Raw genomic sequence first — 23691 nt, 5'->3', positions numbered from 1 at the left:
GAGTGAGAGTCAGCTGAGGGTCACAGTGTCAGACTGGCAAACCCAACCCCGATCCCTGTCACTTAGCTACTTAGGAAATGAAGGACAGCTGGTAGATGAGAAAATAATGACAGGGAAACCACTAAAGGTGTGTCTCAGTAGCGTCCACTGGGCTCATTTTCACCTCTGCAGTCTCATTATTCAATTATTTACGTGTTGTTTTGAAAATATATTCACTTTCTTTAAATGCCGGGGCCCCCCGACAATACTTGTGTGTGTGTGTGTGTGTCTCTTACAGACGTATGTGGCTAATATCTTGATAGCTGTGAATCCTTACTATGACATCCCCAAACTGTACGGCCCTGATGCCATCAAGTCATACCAGGGGAAGTCACTGGGCACGCTGCCACCCCACGTTTATGCTATCGGTGAGTGCGTGCACGCTCTAAATGACATAATATTTGTACTGTCATGTTGGGTTATAGGCATAATGTGGGAGAGAAAAAATAAAATAGAGAGAAAGTGTATAACATTTTAAGTAAAGTACATTGTTTTTTTGTATTTTTGTACGTACAAAATACTATTTTTCTTTTTTTTTTGGGAGTATACAGTCGTAATCAATGTTTACTTTTCAGCTGATAAAGCCTACAGGGATATGAAGGTTCTAAAAATCAGCCAGTCTATCATAGTCTCTGGTGAATCTGGTGCTGGCAAAACTGAAAACACCAAGTTTGTCCTCAGGTATGAACTCAGTCAAACGATGAAGAAAGATAACGTTTGTAAACTCTGAATTTGAAACTTTGAATCTTTATACGACAGATACCTGACCACAACATATGGAAGTGGTCAAGATATTGATGAGAGAATTGTGGAAGGTAACCTACTAACACACTATAATCTCAAATGTTGCGTTTTTGGGGCAGTGTGATGCTGATGTTTGTTTAATTTTGTGTTGAACTCCACAGCAAATCCTCTCCTCGAGGCCTTTGGAAATGCAAAAACTGTCCGGAATAATAATAGTAGTCGTTTTGGGAAGTTTGTGGAAATCCACTTCAATGACAAGGTAAAACAAACAAGTATGAATATATTTGCCATGCATTAAAGAATCTGCTCTCGAGGCTCAGAATTCTCTGTTTTTCCAGAACGCAGTGGTGGGTGGATTTGTCTCCCATTACTTGCTCGAGAAGTCAAGGATTTGCATGCAGAGTAACGACGAGAGGAACTACCACATCTTCTACAGGCTGTGTGCAGGGGCGTCCGAGGACATCAAGAAGAAACTGCACCTGGACTCTCCAGACAGCTTCAGGGTCAGTGGACACCAGAGTGTGGAGTGTTGTTGTTTCTCACAACAAGAACATAATGTCTCCCACTCGTTGTTGCCTGAGCCATTTGTTTCCCACATTAACACAAATCAAATTGTCCTCAACATTCTCACAATTGAATTTTGTCCCGTTTCATTGCAATTATCAACACAACAAGGGCAAAGCCGGCGAGCATAAAGGCCTCCATCACAGACGTTATTTCCCCTTCACACTCGACAACAACATTTAACAGAACAACAAGCGGCTCAAGCTGTTCCTTTAGATGTTTATCACGGTGTCATTATATCAGATCCCTGAGGTGACACCCACATCCACAGAGGCAATTAGTTTATGCAATTCACTACTAGTCAGCTGTGGAGCAATATTGGAACAGAACAGAGTAAATTATTTAGATGTTAAAATCAATACAGATACCCCCCAGTATGCTTTTATTGTGTCTGAATCTAATTTATTTTAAAAACAAATGTTATATGAATATACTTGTTTTTTTTGCTGTTGCAGTACCTGAACCGAGGATGCACCAGATACTTTGCCAGTAAGGACTCTGATAAACAAATCATGCAGAACCGAATGAGTCCTGAGGTAATGTTACATTTGTTTTTTTGGTTTCATTACCCTAACCAGATGTGTGATTCATTTTCACCTACATTTGCATGTTGTTTTTGTAGTAAACAAAGCCAGGAAGTGTAGTGCACCGTGATTATTTTTCCCCCAAAAAAATAATGAGTAAGCACACGGCTGAAAGCAAATCCCAGACTGTATTTTATAAAAACAGGCTGCAAAAGCTAAAAATGATATGCAGAAACTGGTCAGTCGTACTATTTTATGTAAAGAAAATGAGTTCAAGTCTGGGTATGATGAATTATGTATGACGTGAAAAGAGCCAGGGCGCCGTCGAGTTGTGCTGCAAAGCCTGCAGGAGGCATGTAATTAATATCATGAAACAATTAGAAAAGTAAGTGTGACAGGTTGCTCTCTCAGGGACTAATTAGACATGTTCTTTTCACTTCTTGTTTTCCTGAGAATAATAACTCCTTTTATTTAAATCAAACTTCCAGGTGACACAGTGGTAAACAAAGGGAGTTGCTTTGGTAAATGGCTTCGCTCACCATGGATTCATTTACCTGAAGACGTGTTAATAATTAAACTGAAAAGCTAATCACAATGTCTGACTTCCATACAGTTAAAAACTCCACATTGTGTTTATTTGCGCTGAAATATTATTCATCACCCTGAGGTTGTTTCTGGAGTTTTAGGGGCAGATGGTGCAATTAGCTGTTCCTTGGTTCAGTATCAGCACATATATATATATATATATGTATAAACAAACCTCTTGAAATAGTTGAACTTGAGTGCAGATTAAATTTGTTTCTGTCTTATTTTTACTTTATTTTCCTGTAGTTTGTGCTTATTAAATTTATACCATTGGAGCACCTATGGTAAACACCTTATATGGACATCGGGGGGGGGTTTACAGGTCACATATTCAGGCTTTGAAAAGTGTGTGTGTTTTTTCCGTCTTCTTAAGTTATGATTCATTTTAAGTAATAATATAAAGTAGTAATATAAAGTAGCCATAATTGTGCAGAAGTCACAAATTAGACCATTTTTCTTTTCTTTTGTTCATAGAAATGAGCAGAGTGAACTTCCAAATTTCACAAATTCAATCCGATACAAACATTTGAAACACAAAAACATTTTGAGTGCTTTTTGCTCAGGTTTGTTTTTAAAGTTGCTGTAAATGAGATTGCCTATAAGTTGTGCTGAAAAAAAGATATAAGACACTCTATATTGCACATTGTCTTATAGCCTCTGTATATACTTTACTTTTTCATATAGTAATGGAAAAGTGGCCCTGTAAGCTGTATGATTGAATGTACACTATGTTACTACCACATTTCTAATGAGAGTATTTCACATCTGTCTGCCCTGCCGCGTGTCCCGGTTACTGTATGTAGGACAATAAGGTGATGTGTTTTTTTCTTATCAGAGCTTTGTGCTCACTGCTCTTGGTCCTTAGCAGATTTACTTGCTGTTGTGTTGCATGTTTCCTCTTCTCTGCATGTGTCTGGGTGGGATTTGGTGACTCGCTGCAGACTCAGCGTTTTTTTTAGATGAAAGGCTGCACAATTACTTTATCTCCTCCCCAGTCGCAACCAGTATTTGTTGAAGGTTTCTACGCTTTATTTTGCAGACTTGCTGTGTTTGTCAAAGTGATGTTAAAGAAGTTTCAAGACAATGTTATAAACACTGCATGCTTGTCCTTTCTGCTGTCATCATCCCTGAGATACTGCATAACTTAACATTTTGTCTTTTCTTTAAAAGTACATGAATACATTAGCTGTCAAGACGTGTGGGGGTGTGCTTGCTTGTGTTGCTTGTGTGTGCTTCTGGTGGACGGTTTTTCATTGCTAATGTGTGTTTATTTTATACATATTGATATTCATAGACTGCGTTTTGTAAATAAATTGTAATAAATCCTGATTTGAATTTAACTCTTGCACACTACCAGGTTCTCCCACTGCATCTCACTCTCTCTATTATGTCTCCTGCAGCATCTAAAGGTCGGCGCTCTGAAGGACCCTCTCCTTGACGACCAGGGCGACTTCAACAGAATGTGTGTGGCCATGAAGAAAATCGGTCTGGATGATACGGAGAAGCTTGACCTGTTCAGAGTGGTTGCTGGTGTTCTGCATCTGGGCAACATCGACTTTGAAGAGACGGGGAGCTCCTCAGGTGAGGCAGAGACTGTGGTGGAAGAATGCCGACAAACATATGAGCCTAATTTGAGAGATGATTTAAGAACTTTCAGATTGCAGATTTCTTTTTCAGTGCAGTCGTGTTGCCACAGCGTTTATTACTACTCATCCCAGCAACCAGGTTTATCAATGCTATTGAATAAGAACAATTTCACTTCCTCTCTGCTATAGGATTGTTCCCCTCAAAAGACCATCACAGTAGAATAGGCCGCCCATTAAAAATTGACAAAACAAGATGCCATTAGTTAGCGTTTTTGCGACCGCATTGATTTCTACAGTTGTGTGCTTTTTTTTGATCTGAGCAAATCTTTGAAGATTAGACCTGTGTCCTTCGATAAAACCACAATTTAGTCTCAAGCGGTGATAAAAAATAAAAGCCCTGTTACCTTGGCGTCCAGATCTTTCAGTTCTTTAAAGCCACCGAAAGAAAACTACAAATAATTAAAAGAAAATATACACCTCTTGTATATATTTAGACCAAACAAACTGCAAGTGAGCATTGTATTGAGTTTTTGTCTTTGTTTTGACTGTACATTCCAGGCGGTTGTGTCTTAAAAAATCAATCAGGCCAAACTCTGGAGTACTGTGCAGATCTGCTTGGTCTGGACCAGGATGATCTCCGTGTCAGCCTCACTACGAGAGTCATGCTCACGACAGCAGGGGGCGCCAAAGGAACAGTTATCAAGTAAGAGTGGGCTCGAAAGCTTTGTGATGTTTCTATGGAGAAAATTCCTTCAAATGTTCTTTCTTCTTTTGCTATTACTTATTAAAAGTAATCAAGGGAAGTGAACGCATGACTGGCAATGAGTTAATAATGTTTGATTAACCAACTGGAATTTAATCAGCACTGCCACTGGATAAGCAGTTGTTCATGTACTGACCATGTCTTAACATGTCTTCATTATGCAAAATGATATGATTATTTTCAGTATGAGAGATGGCAAGAGAGTGCAGATGACAGATTTGAGGTTTGCTACCCTTCCTTTGCATCAATAAACATTATTTTTTTGCAGACTTAAGAACATGAATGAGTTTGGAGCAGAATATGGCAGAACACTGGCACTGCTGTGGTGATGGGGCCTGGTTTAATAGATAAATATTTCAGGAAGGCCAGATGCTGGCCTGGCCTGGAAGTCTTTTCTCCACATAAATAATGCAGCTTGTATCTTAGGAGGCAGGCGAGCATGGCCACAGTACAGTAAAGGCCTGGTGTCTGGGGAGCAGGTGGAGCTAAGGGGTCCTGGTTTTGTCATTAAGCTCCTTTGTTCCCCTGGGAGGCTGGAGGTAGCATACAGGGAGGTGGACGTGATGGTAGCAAGAATGACTCTGAATGAGTATTTATCAGGTGTGCATATGGAAGACTGTAACTAATAAACGCTCACTGCTTTTAACCCATGGTGAAATAGAAAAGAGACTTTTTTTATGTTTGTAATAGGCGTTTTTTCCCCTTTGGAGACTTAGTGGGTGGAATATCAAAAGGAAGAAAGTGAGTTAACATTGCAAAAGAAAAAAACGAATCGTCATCGCACCCGGAAGAGCTGAGTTGAACTCCGGGCCACTGTGGATCTGCACTTTGTCTGTATAGTCAACCCCTTTAAATAATTTAAAATAAAAAGGTGTTGAAGTGTCGTTAGAGAGCTCATGGATCACATTCTAGCTTTAATACTTCTTGGCTTTAAGACCCTCATTTTAAAGTTATCGCCTAGCTTGACTTGAAGAGATCAGGAGGGTTATGGCACAAGACAGCAAAATTTATCACATTAGCGAAGCTTAACTTTTGCTGCCAAAATGAGGGACTTAAATGAGGGCTGGCACGTTCCAGTTATGGTTCTCTCTCTGCCCCACTTTGTGTGTCCTTCCAGGGTGCCGCTAAAGGTGGAACAAGCAAACAATGCCCGCGATGCCTTGGCCAAGGCAGTTTACAGCCGTCTCTTCGATCACGTGGTCAAACGGGTAAACCAGTGTTTCCCCTTCAAGGCTTCCTCCAACTTCATCGGAGTGCTGGACATCGCTGGGTTTGGTAATTAAATGCAATTCGTTTTCTGTAAAATTGTTGATGTTTTAGTTGAACTTTGTGTGAATTTAGTTTTCCCAAAGTGCAAATTAGGTCTGAATGTTGCTGCTGTCTAAGTGGCGTTTTTTTTTTCTTTCTTTTTTTTTAAATACACTCCAAACAAACACTTGTGTGTACAGCATGCCATGTAATATATGTATGCTAATGCAAACACTCACTTCATTACGAGACGGAATGAATTTGAGAATTAATTTCCTTCGCTGCCATAATTAACACAGTCTTTGTAAATGTTTTCATTTTGGAGTTAATTGAATTTTTCTGCTTTCCTCTGTGTTTTCCCTTCTCATAGAATATTTTGAGCATAACAGCTTTGAGCAGTTCTGTATCAATTACTGCAATGAGAAACTGCAGCAGTTCTTCAATGAGCGTATTCTCAAAGAGGTGGGTGACCAGCATGTGGATACTTCTGTTGTCCTGGAAAACCTTCCATATCACGTCACTCACAAGCCAAACTTACTGACTCACATCAGCCAGGAGGGAGTTAATGGCCCTCATAGCTCATCTGTGTTTTTCCTTCTTTCTTTCTATCTGTATGTTTTCTGTGTCCCTCCTGTGTACTTTCTCATTAGAATGCTAATTTCTCAAGAGACACGATGATGCTTGTTTCTCTCCTCTGATACCACAACTGTATTTTCTTCCAAGGTTTCCAATTAATGTGCAACAATTTTGTTGTTGTCTGAATCGGGTGTTTTTGATGAGGTTGTGGGGATTTATTAACTAAGGCCAAATTAAACTATGCATTTCATGAGACACTTTAAAAAAAAAGCTATTTCTAGTGTTTATTTTTGGACATGTCTTTGCAGGAACAAGAACTCTATCAAAGGGAAGGACTGGGAGTGAACGAGGTCCATTATGTTGACAATCAGGACTGCATAGGTAGGTTTCCCAGTGTCATCTACCTTCCCAAAACCCTGGTGACCCAACAGACTTGAATTAAATAACAAATGTAATCTACAGGTTTGGTAAATCTGTATTCTCCTGAATGGTGATTGGGAAGATGGCTCCACAGGTTGCAAAAACAAACTGACCATCCTTCTTACATGATTTAAAATGTCAGTTAACACCTTACTGGGAAAGTTTTTGGTCTCAATCACTAGTTTCAGTTCTTCTTCAAACATAATTATGAATACAATTTCCAATTTCCAATTTTTAATTTTGTTTTCTTTCACTTCACTGTGTGGACAGTGACTTTTCAAAAGTGCATGGCTCCAGTGAGAACACCTAGAACATATCTCCTTCTAAAGCTGACGAGATGGTTGACACGATCTGCTTCTCGATTGATCAAAATCAAAGTACTGTACGTGTGTGCAGGAGGATGTCTATTGATGTCCACATGTATCTCGTACCTCGGCCGATCTCTGCAGGTGAAAGCAGGTCTGTCGACTGACACTCAGGTACATCATTAAGATGAAGAGTTGCCTTTGAGGGGTTTCTGCTGCAAAACACAAACAATACTGACAGAGATGAGCCCTCACAGCACAAACATACTGAGGTGTGTTCAAGTGTGATGTCAGGTCACCCACATGGCTTTCATTTGGGCCATTCCTTGTGCTCTGGGCTACACGTCAGAGCAGCAAAAATACACCTGTCAGAGGGACAGAAATACCAACTGCTCATTATCCAAGAAGCTGGCACATCTATCTATCTGAAGGGAGTAAGCTTAATGAGTATTTTATGGCCTCTTTTGTGCTGCGAGAAGCCGGAGAGATGATACCCCCTTGTTTTTGTTGTCCCTGTCCCCCAACAAATCCTCAAATTAATGACATGAAGTAGTCAGCGTATCAAGGTGAAACTGTTTGATTTGTATTTCAAAGGGTGTGATTATTCGGGTGCGAGGTTAACTGACAGCCGTGAATAACATTTATGACTTGCAAATGACCGTTTGGGTTGTCCATTAATTCCCCCCATCAATCTCCAGGATTTATGCACAGGTGCTTGGCCATGCAAATTTTTTTTTTTTTCTTTTCCTGAGGTCCTTGGCTATTAGATTATATTTCAAACACAGCAAGCCCCATGAATAATTCAGATTATATGGCTACATGAGCAGCCTGATCCTGATGAACATGTTTTGCGCTTTGAATATTCACATCCACAAACAGTAAACAATAAAAATCATTTCCACTTACTGCGATTCCCACATCACCCCTTCTTTAGATACTTAAAGACAGGGGTGTCCAAACTTTTTCTAACGAGGGCCAGATTCGATAAAGACATTGACATTTAAATACAAATGCACCATTTTATAAAATTATAATTTTCTTTGTCACAATTATCATTTTTAAATGGAAATGTAACCAAATATAAGCCATGCAGGAGTGAAAAAAATGCCTCTTTTACATCTGGAGTCAAATAACATAGCTGTCACAGTGTGGGTTTTAAATTCAGGACTCTGGTTTCAAAGCGTAACTCCTTACTAGCTGAGCTAATAGGGGGAACGCGTGACCAAGGTCAATTTTTTGGTCCAAGTCACTTCCTGCCCATAAATAATAGATTATAAAACCGAAGTTGCGGCCGTACAAAATCTCACTGAGGGCCTTGTTTGGCCCGCGGGTCGGACTTTGGACATGCTTGCTTTAATATGACTAATGGGTTGAGCAACATATATAACCAGATGAAGGAAGGTAGTTCATAATTTAATTATCATTTTAATGCTGAGGTAATACTGTATTTAACAACGCCAAATAACAGGAGGAGGGAGGGAGGAGGATGCTACTCAAAATAAAAGGGTTAAGGAAACCAAACTAAAATAGAAAACAATAGCACCCCTAAGTCTGGCCTGACTAGATAACAAATAACTAACAAATATATGGTGCAAAGCTCAAGCAAAAAGGCTAACAACCAGCACTAAACCCCAATACTAAAGTTTTCATCTAGGTCAGTCAACATGCACGCAAAATATAAGAGGCACACAACAACATTCATGACCAGCGTGGCACAGGGGCTCGCTGCTCACATGGAACCACAGTACCCACTGACTGTACCTCAATATATACAGGTGTGCTGATGAGGAGGTGAAAGAGGATTGGGCAGGTGAGCCGGAAGTGGGGCAAACCAATCACGGGGGTAGAAAGGCGGGTCGACCGACCGAGGGATGCAGATGGTGGAAGAGAGGCAGGAAGGCAGGAAACAGGAAGCAGGAGCACCAATAGGGAAGGAGGGATGGCACACAGCAATCTGCATACATGGAGTCTTCCACAAAGTAACACACAGGAAGAGAAGCATTTTTTCCAAAAGTTCTTACGACGCCTTAACTTTCTTTAGGGACACAAAATGAGTTATAACAACACATACATTTTTCCCCCCATCTCCAACAGATATTCAATTCTAATTTGCAACATGCATAACATTTACATTTATAAATGTGATTAAGAGCCATGTGTGCTACAAATAATCAGTGGAGTTTTTAGTGTTGATTTGTAAACTCACTGATACATTGCACTTGTCATGACTACTTCACAATAAAGGTTAAGCTGTGTTTTGCCAGTTTTAGATGCTTTATAGGTAGGAACCCTTTGGTCTCCATTAAGTGCTAGATAAGATATTTACCATTGTCTGATCTTTTGTGCTAAGGATTCATTGGATTCATAACGCTTCCTTTACTTGATTTCTGTGGGTCATTTTGAATTTTTTTTTATAGTTTCTTTCTCAAGCCACATTCGGCCCTGGGGTTGTTGCCCGTGTGTGAATGAACTATTCATACTGATGCTATACTGCAGACCATAACACTGTGATTAACAGATAAATATCTGTTGTTTCCAGACCTGGTGGAAGCAAAGCTGGTGGGAGTCCTGGATATTCTGGATGAGGAGAACCGTCTTCCTCAGCCCAGCGACCAACACTTTGCACTGGCTGTTCACAGCAAGCATAAAGACCACTTCAGACTGACGGTCAGACCTCTTAGCAGGGCTCTCTCATTCTCCCATAACTTCACACTCTCCTCTTCCACTGCGTTTCTTTTTTTCCTTTATCTCCCACCCTTTGTCCTTTATTGCTCTCCATTTTTCTGCTATTATTCTCTTTATCTAGCACTGAGACAGAGAATAATATCATTAAGCTCTTTTGTGACACCAGGTAGCAATTTAACGTCACGCTGTTTCTGCAATTGTTGCCATTTTCATTTTGACTGTGTATGTATCAGGACTGTGAATGACACACAGTCCCAATGTCACTGCCTGTATCTTTACAAGCATGAAATTCCTCTTGTTTAAGATTTGATGAGGCTGGCTACAACCGTACTAACTGCAAGAGTTATTACTCAGATAAAAACTAAAACTGCAAATTAAATGTGATGAAGGATCTAATGGGGCTAGAATATTCTCTGAAGTACAATTTCTGCCTTTTAATTTTTGCACTTTCAGGATAATTTATTGTGAATCCTCCCATTGGCAGAGCTAATGGGGCTTAAATGAATGTAGCACAAATCTGTATATGCACAGCTCTCTTGACTGCGTACAGTTGTTTTCTTTTGTGTCCATCCAGTAAACATATTGAATTAGGGGAAATGACCCTTAGTGTTTGGTATAATACTCTTCTGCTGGATTTCACAGAATTTTGTTGCTCTCTATATTCAATATTTCCAGCCCACGCTATTCAATAATGATGTCTGTGGAGATGGGGATGAATGCAATTAGAGATAAATCAATATGTGCTGTATGTGTTGCAGCACTGTCATTAGATATGAATTGCTTTTTCACTCTCCCACTTAGGTTCCCAGAAAATCAAAGCTGACCATTCACAGGAACCTGCGGGATGACGAGGGCTTTATCGTCAGGCACTTTGCTGGAGCAGTCTGCTATGAAACAGTCAGTTAGCTTATTATTCGTCTGATCTGCAAAATGTCATACTTTTATTCAGTTGCGATGAGTGTTGGTTGCCACAGGGATGAACATATTCTTTGGCTGGTGTTTGCATTCATGTACTGTGTCTTTATAAATGTATATGTCACCATATGCATAGAAATATCAGCATTTGAACGTGTGCGTGTGCGCGTCTGTGTCCATAGACTCGTTTTGTGGAGAAGAATAACGATGCCCTCCACATGTCTTTGGAGAGTTTAGTGTGTGAATCGAAAGATAAATTTGTTCGAGAGCTGTTTGAGAACTCCAACACCGCCAAGGACTCGAAGCAGAAGGCAGGCAAACTGGGCTTCATCAGCGTGGGCAACAAGTTTAAGGTCAGTGTGAAAGTCCCTGAAAATAAATGAAACCTGCCCATATAAATATAACACCCACATTTCCAAAGAATAGACGTTTACTCACACTGATGACTTATCCTTTTACATTTTCACACTATTGTACAGTATATGACTTTGAATTTCATTTATAATCTCTTAATTTTTTGGACTAAAGACTATAATGGATCAAAGCTGGTAAAATAATGTGTAGATCTTTAGTGTGTACAATGTGTGCGTATTGCTCTACAATATGTCTTACCTACTTACGTACTTTTCTAACTCTCCGTCTTCAGAACTGTTCTGTAACCTTTCCTCTTTACACTCCTCTTCCCAACCCCTTATCTCTCTCTCTCTCTTTCTCTCTCCTGCTTATTTAAGTTTCCCCCTCTTAGGGTTCCTCCAGTCTCCTTACTCTTTCCTCTGAGAAAACCTTCCACGGTGGATAAAGCTGGATAAAGTCAGCTTGAGGTATAATAGAGAGGAGGTAGAGAACAGGTGGTGTAGACACTTTTTTAAAAAATTAAAAAAGAAAGATTTAGATATTCAGGCTTTCCCACAGAGGAGTTCAGAGGTTTTAACAGCAACCAAAACATAATTTCTTCATCAGTATGTTGTGTCTATTTTGAATCTACCCGACTTGGAGTTGACCATGACGATGATCAATAATAATTCTAGCTTTAGTTAGAATAAGCTGCGTTAAACATTTAGTTATTCACCCAAGTTTTCCTTCCAGTGTTCTTTTCCATGGTCTTCTTTACCTTTTTCATCATCACAAACATTTCAAAGCAAATTATCATTAATACAACTATTTCTGTTTGCTTTTATCCCCAGACCCAACTGAACCTGCTGCTGGAGAAACTTCGCAGCACTGTGAGTGACATTTACTTTGTTTTGTTCGATATTTTTGTAAAGACATCTGTTGCTTTCCTGCTTTGTACCAAAATATTGTACCATAATTCCTTATTATATTGTGTAATATAGTGTACAATGTGTTCTATATAGACTCAGGACATACAAACAGCAGGCAGAAACTGAGAAGTACCATTACCAGACAGATCAATCTTGCTGATAAATGTATGTATGTGTGTGTGTGTGTGTGTGCAGGGCTCGAGTTTCATTCGCTGTGTAAAACCCAACCTGAAGATGGTCAGCCACCAGTTTGAAGGAGCTCTAATTCTCTCGCAGCTGCAGTGCTCAGGTAAAGTACATCTAAGGTTGATACAGCGATACCTAGATCCTAATGGAAATGTAATATATGGGGTACAAATAGTACTGCACTGAATGAAAAGTGCACTGCCATTAGTTTCCTAAACTCACACAGTTATTTTACATTTTATGCTGAGCACACGCATTGGATATAATACCCATAGAGGTTTGTTATTGGCTTTTTGTTGCTTTAATCTCCACTTAGAGAAACAGCAAGTGATACTATTGTTCCTATCATTGTACAGCAAAACGATAATGCCCCAGGCAATGGTGTTGCTCTTTCATAACTCTTTGTAAGTCAAAATCCTTTGTTTTGATCAGGCATGGTGTCAGTGCTGGACCTGATGCAGGGCGGATTCCCCTCCAGAGCCCCCTTCCATGAACTCTACAACATGTATAAAAAGTACATGCCAGATAAACTGACACGACTGAATCCACGACTCTTCTGCAAGGTGGGGATTACATAATCTCATTTAGCGGTGAAAAACCCCAACGTGTGCTGTCGCTGTTATATAACAAGCTAGTCTATTTAAAACAAAACCTAATTAGCGGTGAACTTTGTTCATAGCCGGAGAAACACCACTGACTTCATTGAGAAAATTATTAATTATTATTATTATTATTATTATTATTAACATAAACGTTTTCGTGCCCTAAATTCGGTGTTGCTGCTGTGTCACTGAAGGTGAATATGTTCCTCTTTAGGCTTTGTTCAAAGCTCTGGGACTCAATGACAATGACTTTAAATTCGGACTGACCAGAGTGTTCTTCCGCCCTGGAAAGGTACAGTTAAGTCCACAAAATTAATTACCCCCTCATTTTGCAGGTCATTATGTATACACCACAACCCCCGAGAGCAAGAATATGCCCTGATTTCCAAGAACTCTCTCTGTGTGTGTGTGTGTGTGTACATACAGTTTGCAGAGTTTGACCAGATCATGAAGTCTGATCCGGACCACCTCGCAGAGCTGCTGAAGAAAGTCAACAAGTGGTTGATGTGTAGCTGCTGGAAGAAAGTCCAGTGGTGCTGCCTGTCGGTCATCAAACGTATGTTAAATCCACGCACAACACAACAAGGGTTGCAAAGTGGAAACGTAAAATCAAGGAAACCCACATCACCACAAAGTGTCAACAGTGCGCTGTAGTTGTAAGGAAAGATTTAAGCCCCTTTTCCGCCTTGTACCTACTCAACGTGGGCGGAGTCAAGCAGTTGTTTTTAGTGTAACTATCATTAGAATCAGTTAATTATGTATAATAATAATGTGTTCAGTACTTCCTCTATGACCGGACCCTGGACTGAAATACAGCGGCAGGATTTGTGATTGAGATTTTAGACATTTCCCTGCTAAATGTTAATCTGGTTAGATTAGAAAAAAAAAATCATTACAGAACCTTATTTTTCTGTATATTAAATCTGTTTCAGTGATCCAGCCTTCAAATAATCGTAGGCTACACAATTAACTGCCGGGTGCACTGTCATCATACTCCCATACGCTGCCTAGTCTGAATGCATCCCTTCCAACAGAGAGGTGACACTTGTTACCCACATCTCACTAAGTGCTTCTTAGCAACTCTGTCACCTGCAGAAAGAGGCTTCCACACAAAGCCCTCCATCAGCACATCACATTTCTCTCATTGTATCTTCCTCTGGAGAACTATTAGCTCCATTGTCATTTGCTCACAATTAAATATACACTTTTAGTAGCTTTACTGAATTATATTCCACACTTTGACATTCCTTCTGAAGCTTCAGCCCACAGCAAAAACAAAGCAGTATCTGGTTGAACCATTACATTCTGTGCCAAGATAATGTTTCCACAATTTAACAAAGCGCATCACTGCGTCTGCATATTAATGTAAAAGCATTATATGAAATGACATTAAAGTTAATAGCAGAACTTTCTCTGTATGACCCCACTTTCAGTTACCTGAGGAAATGTATGTTTCCCTCAACACGTCACTGTATTGTTTCATTTGCACCTGTGAATATACGCATATATTGCTATATTATTAGCTGTATCATAATTTATGCTTTAACTTACTGACTTTTTAAGCGCAGAACATGAAGGACAAGTATTCAAATTATTTTGGAATTTTAACTTGTTCAAATATGTATTTGTCCTTTATTTTTGCTCATTTTTTCCCCCTCATCTTCAACAGTAAGGAACAAGATGAGTTACAGAGCTTCGGCCTGCATTAAGATTCAGAAGACTGTCCGCATGTGGTTGTGTAAGAAAAAGCATAAGCCACGGTGCGTGTCTCCCTGTTCCTTGTACCCGACACACACACGCACAAACACGACTCTCACCACCTTCTCTGCCCCTTGCCCTCTTCTTTCAGCTTTTTACCCTGCGACTCTCTGTGCGTGTGCTCTTTATTTAAAAGGATTCATGCATGCTTTTACTCATCATGCATTCAGGAGTTTAAATCAAACCACAAAGTAATCTGTGGTGAAACGGTCTTTGTACTGGTGTGGGAAATACACTACATGACTTGCTGTCTTCTAGTTGTTCTTGGAAACATGGTTCTGGTAAAACTTTCTGTTTAGATAATGGATTTTAGGGTAGTTTCACAGATTATTTGTTTTATATGAACATACTTATGTATACACCTATGTATAGTTGTGGTTACTTCTTTACAATACACCAAACAGTATTTGTATTGATTTTGATGAAAACAACGATGTTTCCAGAATAACAATCACAGTCACAATATCCTTTTTTCAGGGTTTCTTCTCGTGAAAATTACATTTTACCCTCTTAAAATATTGTTAATCTCTGATTAGTGCTTTTTTCTGTGAAATTACAATTTTCTTTCCTCACTTTCAATCGTGTTGCATGGCACCTTCACACTTTTTCCTGACACAATAATGCATCAAACATCCCACATTCGGTCATGTAAAATGACAAGTCTTGCTACTTTTGCCTTGTAAATTAGATCCATGACCTTTGCATCTAAGTGTCTATTATTCTTTCTTCTTATAGCATTGATGGTATGGTCAAGGTCAGAAATCTGAAGAAACACATGGAGCGCTTCAATGAGGTGGTAAACGGGCTGAAGGAGGGCAAACAGGAGATGGCCAAACTGGTCCAAGAGTTGGCTTCTGCCATAGATGCCCTGTTAGTCAAGATAAAGGTGAGTCAGACGCCACAGGGGTAATTGTTTTTTGGCTGGGTTATCTTTCAGCCTGATACCACCAGTCAGCTGGGTGCACACTTCTATAAATATGTCTATGACTACTCCAGATATACAAACAACACGCTTATCTGCATTTAGACCTATTGCTCCCAGGCAAAAAGCCAGTCTTCTCCTCTTGTACACTGTACCCTGTGTCCTGTTCTCATTTATTCTCTGCGAATCAATATTTTCTATCACCGTAGGATAAAAGAAGAGATGAGCGAAGAGGAAGAAACCCTCTCATTGCCAGTAATTTCATTTGGCGAGACTGTTTTGCTGGATTATCAAACGTGTTCATTGAAACCCCAGCTCTTCCGGTGTAATAAGCACCAGTCTTATTGGACCTTCTGGCCACAGACAATCATCTCACATAATAACATTCACAAGCCCCTCAGACTTGTAGGGCTCTATCAAGAAGAATTTCAGTGGACACCCTCACATGGATGCAGTCAACATTTATGCTCACAGGTGCCCTAATGACAACAATGCCTGACCCTTTCTTCTCCCCCCCCACCTCCATCAAAATGTCCTGTGTATCTCTGTTAGCTTATTAGCAGCTGCAGTGTGGACACTCATGGCACTGTGTGTTTGAAATGACTCCTGACGCGGCATCTCTGAGTAAATAATGCATGAGACGCCAATGGCTGTCATTCAGTCCTCTATGCATCAGGGACAAGACCTTGCCATTGTCGCTCCCCGTGCCACTGTAATGAATCAACCTCTGCCCCCGCTCATTATCCTCTTGTTCTTTTTTGTGTGATGGGAACATAAGGCCTCAGTTAGGCCGAGTTAACATGAATACAGGAGTTTGACTTCTGAAAGTAGAGCTGGGCGATAATTGAAAAACAAAATATTGCAGTGTACTTTTCTTCAATAACAATACACAAAAGATTCAATACATATGACTTTATGCAATGTGCACACTTTAACCCTTGTGTGCTGCAGGTGCGTCCTTGGTAAATGTAATTGTTTAGTCTCAGATGTGCTCAGTGTTAGTTCTATTAAGAGGTTTAAAACCACAATTAACCGGTTTCTTCAAAACTTATTGAGGATTTATTGTGATAATTATCAATACTTTTTTATCTGCCATATTAAACCAGTCCTAGCGTTACTTGTCATTAATAAACACCTCATAGTTACAATGTCCAAGGCAAACTATGGCTTTTTGAATTCCAGCAAGATTCCGTGAACGTAACGTGTCACACTTCCCTCTAAACCCCAGACCACAATGATGACTTGGAAAGAGATTGACACGGACTACCAGGGGCTGGTGAAACGCTCAGAGCAGCTGCTCTCCTCCATGCAAAAGAAGAAGCAAGAGGAGGAAGAGAGTGAGCGACTGAAGCACATTGAGGAGGAGATGGATAAGGAGAGGAAGAGGAGGGACAAGGAAGAGCAACGACGCAAACAGGAGGAAGAGGACAGAAGACTGTAAGTGCTGATGGTTTTCGCCTATGTAAACGTAAATGTTTGATATTTTAAGTCTGTCGGTGTCCGTTAATGTCTTTATACACTTTTCCACAAACATTTTAGGAAAGCAGAGATGGAGCTGAAGAGGAAGCAGGATGAAGAGGACAGAAAAAAGAGGGAGACAGAAGAGAAGGTCATACAGGTTGGGATCACCCTCAATGTGACATTTCCCCGTGGTCGTCTGTTATACGTTCTCGCTGAAAAGTTGCAATGCCGAGGACAGAAGTTAAGAAAGATGAACCAGCACGTAATACGTTTAGAAACTTAAGAAGTGCAGTGTCGCCTATGTCTCGTGTGTTCCCTCCGTGAGGTCCCTGACTGACCCCCGTCTCCCCTGCAGTGACTCACCTCTCATAAACTGCCATTATAATTTCATTTGAGCGAGATGGTCTCCTGCAGTACAGTCAGTCAGCTTCTATTGCATTTTACTGAATTGTTATGGTCTGTTTGGAGGTTTGAACATGGAATAATCCGAGCGATAGCAAGAATTGAATCAAGAAATGAATACATTTGATATGCGACTGCGCATATAACAGCAATAAAGCTAAAACAAGCAGTCATCAGTTGATTTGAATACATTTTCAGGCAGAAATGCCAAATATTCATTTGGACAGGCTACTTTCTTGGACATTAATTGACACAGATTGTCTCTATATTGAGACGTCAAATAAATGTCATTGCAGAAAGATAAAAAATAAAACCAGTATGGTTCTCATGTCTCGTCTTGGGGGTAAACTCTGCCTGCACTTCTGTGAGAGAAACATTCATTTGCTCTTTGGTCTCCCATGGCAACTGATCACATTGGTCAGATTCCCAGAGGGAATCCACAGGGTTTTCACAAGATTGATTGACGATTCCATTACCTCTTCCTATGCTATCTCTTGTTTTTATTATTATCGTGTTGTCATCTATGCTTTCTCCCTTCCTTCCCCCACCACCTGTCACATTCAAGAAGGTTATGTATTTGTGGGTTTTTGTCTGTTTGCTTTTTTGAGCAGCATAACTCACAAAGTAAGGGACAGATTTGGATTTTCTGGAGATTATGGAGGAAGGAGGAAGAAATGATGAGTTGGTGGTCGTGATCCGGCCTGGATCTGGATTCAGGGTGTTTTTAGAAAACAATTGTTAACCTTGCAAAATAGGAGTGAGTATTTACACTGTGGGGAACTTAGTGCTCTCTGTAGTTATTGGTTGTTGTTTTTTTTTGTTACACTCACTCACTGCCAATTTGACATTTGCATGCTGTCATTTTTTTCCTCCTGAGCAGTGAGACTGTTGACGCCAGGCTGTCACAGGCCAACCGTCTCCCGAGACTCTTTGCAAAGTTTGTTTATCGCCATTTCTAAGGCTCAGAGCAGCTGCGGTAAACTTTCTAAATATTTCTGCTGTGTCTTCAGTGCTCTGTTATTTTCTGCTGTGTCAAAGTTTTGCCAAGCACCTTCTCGCGCTGTCTCCATACTTTGTACGACCACATTCGTGTTACACCAGCTTGTGCAATATTTATACCTTTAAACAGACACTAGCACTCAGTTGGATGCTTTTCTTTATTTTCCAAGATAGTTAACTGAGTATATTTATAACTACTTCTGTTCTACTTCTACTTCTGTCTGTTACATCCATGATTTTCTTTTTCACTTTCACAGGATTTGTTGTGCAATCAGTGAATTTGATTTGACTCCTGGAGGATATTTAATCAAAGAGAGAGAGAGAGAGAGAGAGAGGGAGGGAGGGAGGTAGCGTGCCATGAAAGATTTGGGGCTGAAAATCCATTTTCAAACGGAAACATCACTCTTTTTTTTTGGCTCTCATGTATCAGTCTGGTCATGTATCACAGCAACTGGTTTGACCATTCCACAATATAAATAATATATTCTCAACTGGAAAGATATTCATATTTAAAGCCCCGCAGAGAAAAAAGGATCCATTGTGGACTTCATTAGCGAGTTTCTCTAAGGAAAATGGATGAATATACTACTATACTGACTATACATAGGCCCGTATATTCACAGATTCATTCATTTTACATATAGTGTATATAGGAGCTATGTTACCTGTAGGTGCCTGATGCAAGATATTCTAGTGTAAAGTAAAACTAGTTGGTCTTCAGAAATAGAAAAATAATAAATGGATCGATGGATAGATAAGTAGGCCTAATCTAATTGTTACTAAGGGTCCGGCACACATGGCACAATCAGTATTTGGACAGGATCTAGATTTTATGAACAGACAATGAAAGTAGAAATGACATTGCCTGTGTTTGTCTTGTTCACAGGCAGAGTTGGAAGTCCAGCTGGCTCTGGAGCGTGAGGAGCAGGTCCAGCGTGCCACCGTACTGGAGCAGGAGAGGAGGGACCGGGAGTTAGCCATGAGAATCGCTCAGAGCGAGGCGGAGCTGATCACCGAGGAGGGACAGATTGACGCAAGCCTGCGCAGGTACTGCACACCATGCCATGATACATATTTGTGCAGGGTAACTAAGTAGTGTTTACCTCAGTGTGCTTGTGTAACTTCATTTCTCCTGTTTCTGTCCTGTCTCCTCAATCTCAGCCATTACCATTTAAAACACCAGTGCAGTGTCCTTTGACAGCCCATAACCAAGAACCACCTAATCTCTAATCTCTATCATCGTCCTTAATCTCTTAGCTGCAAGAATATACCAACAATGCAAAGCCAACAGAAAAGAAACCCCTCAAGTTTAAAAATCAACTGTCAAATTATTCCCAAGATGGTGGGAATCATGTGAGGTGGCATTAACTCCGTAATGTAGTGATTGTGTGAGTTTGTTATGTTGCTCATCTGATTTGGCTTCGCATGAGTCCGGAGTGCTGGTGCACAACGCAGGCTTATGAGCTCGACTGTGTATGTGCTTCCCCCTTTCTCCTATAGCCACTGCTGACAAAAGCAAAGCTTTTCAGCTGTTCCTGTCTTCTTCATTATTGTGTATTTTATCCAATCCAACTATTTTTATAAAGCACTTTATAACAGCAGCTGAAAAGGTTAAAAAGGTCAAAGTGCTGTGCATCAGATATAAATAACACAAATAAAGTATAAAAACATAAGACCTATAATTGCTTTAAAACTACTTCATAACTATTATGCACACACACTCTGGTTTCCATGACTTCAGAGAACATTACATTGACTTACATTAATTAACAGGTGCACCCATGGTAATAATCTTCTTATGTGTTGTTGAGTCAAAGTTATGATTCATTTTATATCACATTTTTAGTAGTGATATAAAGTAGCCATAATTGTGCAGAAGTCACAAAATACATTATTTTTGTTCACAAAAAAGAGCCAAGTGAACTTTGAAATGTGATATATTTTCCAAATTCAATCCGATTGTAAAAGTTATGAGTACTTTTTGTGCAGGTGTGTTTATATAGTTGGTATAAATGAAAAAAGAAATCATCAGATTGTTTAGGTTGTGCTGAAAAAAGGATATTAAACACTATATTGTCTTATACCCTCTGTATATACTGTATACAATGGAAAAATGAAAAGCAGCCAAAATGCTCTGTGTTCTAAGGTTTAACTGACCAAATCCTAACCTCAACCTAACTTAAAACATGTCTTCACCTTATATTGTAGTAATTATGAGGACTACATTTTTGTCCCCTTAAGAAAGACAAGTCCCCATACATAACGTGACTGTGTAAACAGATTTAGGTCCCCACAAGGTAAGGATTACCAGGTACACACGCACACACACGCACACACACACACACACCTCAAGATAAAATATGTAATGTTTGTGACCAGCGACACAGTGATTATTCTGTACTGCTGAGAGTGAACTTTGCTGACTCACAGGTGTCCAGACAGAGACAAAAATAACCAACAAGGTGGAGGAAAAAAATGCAACTGTCATCTTCTGCATCAGGACACCTCAGAGTTCATAGCTGGGCCCACCTGCATTTCATGTCCAGCAGGAGGAAAGGAAGAAGAGGCTTTGACGAAAACTTAAAACCGGTTTAAACAAACAACAAAACATGCCTTTCATGTTTTGTTCTTACCTAAAGATGTGAAATTATTTCAAACTATAGATGTAATGAGAAAATAAATCCTTCATACATTTTACAGGGTTATTTTAGTGGCTTCACACTGGGGTTAAAGAGTAAAAACTAGTCGTGAACAAATAATGTAATGCTCTCATTCACTCCTCCTTTACATTCCGCTGTGAGCAGTAAATTTCACACCTTTAATAATCATTATTTTGCACTGACAAAGTCACAGTAATTTTGCAGTGGTACGCAGTAGTTGTTGTTACGTGCCCGACAACTCTCATCACCCTCTTACTCCTAATCCTTAAAGTTTATTTAAACTCGGACACTTGCACATTATCCATGGCATTTAATTTCCACTTAGCTCTGTGTTTAAAGCTACAAACTGTCTTTCGCAGTGAGTGTGCGTGGTCCTTATCTTCAGGTCCAGTGAAAACAGAATTACATTTGATCTAATAGCCTCTAATCTTGTCAGTGTTGGCTGAGGTAGCCACTTTGCTTTACTATCTCTGCGAGTCAGCTGACTCCTGGCAGCCAAAGTAGGCATTCAGTAGAAGTATATTAACTAGCCACCATTGCTGGCTTGGTACCTAAAGGCTGACCAAACGAGTCAGGCTCCCTCAGCCTTCCCCTTCCTCTAAACATCAATTCCATGTTCCCTTCCTGCCAAAAGCAAAGCCTTGGTTGTCGCTGTCCTTCCGCTGCACCTTCACACACTGGCACATGCCGCAGCCACACTCAGTGTCGTCGTCTTTTCAGTCACTTTGAATTACTGCAGTATATGTAAATGATAATGGTAATCTGGCTAATGTTTTGTAGATCACTAATCCTCAGAAAGTAGTAGCTATGACGACTGTATATAGAGGAGCTAAATCCTTTATATTATTTAATTAGCAGCTTCAGCTTAACAGTGGAGCTGGAGGCATGAGCTCAGACCTGCAGTAGCAGTTGGTTTTTAAGTAGCTGACACTCTGTGTTCTGTGACTTATAAAGTACCGTAGAGGGTTACTGCGGCTTGTTTTTCAGTCGTCTCACATTCAAGTTGTAAACAAACGTAGATGAACTTGTCATCTGCAAAGTTGCAACTAGAGGTGGGCACGTGTATTTGATTCGTTTGACTTTGAAATGTTTGCTTTAGCCATGATGCATGTGCTATGTATCAGGCTGAACAAACACTGGATGTCGACTCAAAAGCACAACTCAATAACAGTGTGACGGAGAAAAAAAAAGCACCTTTTACTGGTCTCTAACAAAATCAGGTTTCCAAAAGCACAAGGCAATCAAAGACACAAAATTACAAAAGTGGTCAAAAGGCTACTAGTCACTAATCTTTCGATAAGGGCAAGGATGCCCGCTGGTCAACAGACAAGACAAACTGGCAACAGGCACAGGAAACACGCAGGCTAAATACACAGGGGAGGGAAACTACAGGAAGCACGAGCGGCAAAGGTAATTGTTTCAAAATAAAACAGGAAATGGAACCCAAGACTGCTGAGGATGTTACAGTATGATTGCAGAAATAATGGAATTTACAAGGTTTCTTGAATGCATCTTGGAGCTGCTTCTCTAAGCTTATTACTCTGTGAATAATAACATAAAATAAAATAACATAATTTAAAGGCTGTCTCATAAGGTTTGGCTGGAGCACCAATGGATATTCAAATTTTTGCCTGAAATGTCCATGCGTAGTTGTAACATTAATAGCTCTATGTTACATGAAAGGAGGCAAACGATTCGGATGTAAGAACAGGGAGAAAATGTGCTTTTCAGCTCCCCTGCTGACCAGCAACTAATGGGAATTTAATTGGCTAAGGCATTGAGGTCAGCTTGAAAGAAATTATGCAGGTTTTTTTTTCCCCCCACCATGCTACACTTGCTGTAACTGCACACTTTTTCCTCTCACCACATTCATGTGTTCGTTGCCACAGGGGTCCCCAGGTGCAGGCGACAAAAGCTGCTGCTGGTGTGAAAAAGTACGACCTCAGCAAGTGGAAGTATGCTGAGCTGCGAGATGTCATCAACACTTCTTGTGGTGAGAAATCCCATAACTCACACCCGAGTTTAGCATGAGCGCCCGGCAAGTGATACAGTCAGATCAAGGTGGTTGAGCTGTTAGCGAGACACGGTTTTCAGCCCCTACGTTCACTCACTCAGCACACGCTCGTATTTTGGCACTGTTTAGAGTAGGTTTTCCATCTGTAGTTATTTTGGGGGCGTCTTCTCCAAGTAATGTTGGAGTGGCTTTAAAGCTGAGACTGCAGCTGTAGTGGACACAAGATATCTTGCCTGAGAAAATGAAAAGATTGATGTGAGTTGCCACAGCTGCTGTGGCTCATCAGCATGCACGTTAGCGGTGAAGAGAGGAAATTATCACTATTATGGAGGATGGCAGACTTCTGCCCTTCCACGTCATTCCTGTCCAACGCTCTCCTCCGTCGGTATGAAAGGCAGACGGCTTTCTGCCGACTCCTTTGCTATTGCCAGTATCATTTCAACTGTAAACTGTTCTGTGATGACAAGTTAA

The 23691-nt window shown here is 40.2% G+C and overlaps 1 protein-coding gene across 2 annotated transcripts in view; it reads left to right on the top strand.

The window, feature by feature from the left end:
* myo6b (myosin VIb) overlaps nt 1-23691 on the top strand; it is a 32832-nt gene that overhangs the window by 5708 nt on the left and 3433 nt on the right. Inside the window, exons 5-30 of one of the 2 annotated variants that reach the window (XM_044048294.1) lie at nt 278-407; nt 615-720; nt 799-854; nt 945-1042; nt 1122-1286; nt 1803-1883; nt 3260-3268; nt 3857-4037; nt 4601-4745; nt 5923-6080; nt 6424-6515; nt 6938-7010; nt 9894-10021; nt 10841-10936; nt 11137-11307; nt 12139-12177; nt 12412-12505; nt 12835-12965; nt 13219-13296; nt 13431-13560; nt 14674-14764; nt 15498-15648; nt 16913-17121; nt 17224-17302; nt 19433-19593; nt 23096-23199. In XM_044048294.1, coding sequence (XP_043904229.1) covers nt 278-407; nt 615-720; nt 799-854; nt 945-1042; nt 1122-1286; nt 1803-1883; nt 3260-3268; nt 3857-4037; nt 4601-4745; nt 5923-6080; nt 6424-6515; nt 6938-7010; nt 9894-10021; nt 10841-10936; nt 11137-11307; nt 12139-12177; nt 12412-12505; nt 12835-12965; nt 13219-13296; nt 13431-13560; nt 14674-14764; nt 15498-15648; nt 16913-17121; nt 17224-17302; nt 19433-19593; nt 23096-23199 — 2956 coding nt within the window. The remainder of the gene's footprint in view (nt 1-277; nt 408-614; nt 721-798; nt 855-944; nt 1043-1121; nt 1287-1802; nt 1884-3259; nt 3269-3856; nt 4038-4600; nt 4746-5922; nt 6081-6423; nt 6516-6937; nt 7011-9893; nt 10022-10840; nt 10937-11136; nt 11308-12138; nt 12178-12411; nt 12506-12834; nt 12966-13218; nt 13297-13430; nt 13561-14673; nt 14765-15497; nt 15649-16912; nt 17122-17223; nt 17303-19432; nt 19594-23095; nt 23200-23691) is intronic. The other variant, XM_044048295.1, reaches the window with a different exon arrangement.

This window comes from Solea senegalensis, linkage group LG16 (assembly GCF_019176455.1).
Source record: "Solea senegalensis isolate Sse05_10M linkage group LG16, IFAPA_SoseM_1, whole genome shotgun sequence".
NCBI classification, from domain to species: Eukaryota; Metazoa; Chordata; class Actinopteri; order Pleuronectiformes; family Soleidae; genus Solea; species Solea senegalensis.
Note: the sequence above shows the minus strand (reverse complement) of the source record. Positions and strands in the feature narration are given on the sequence as shown.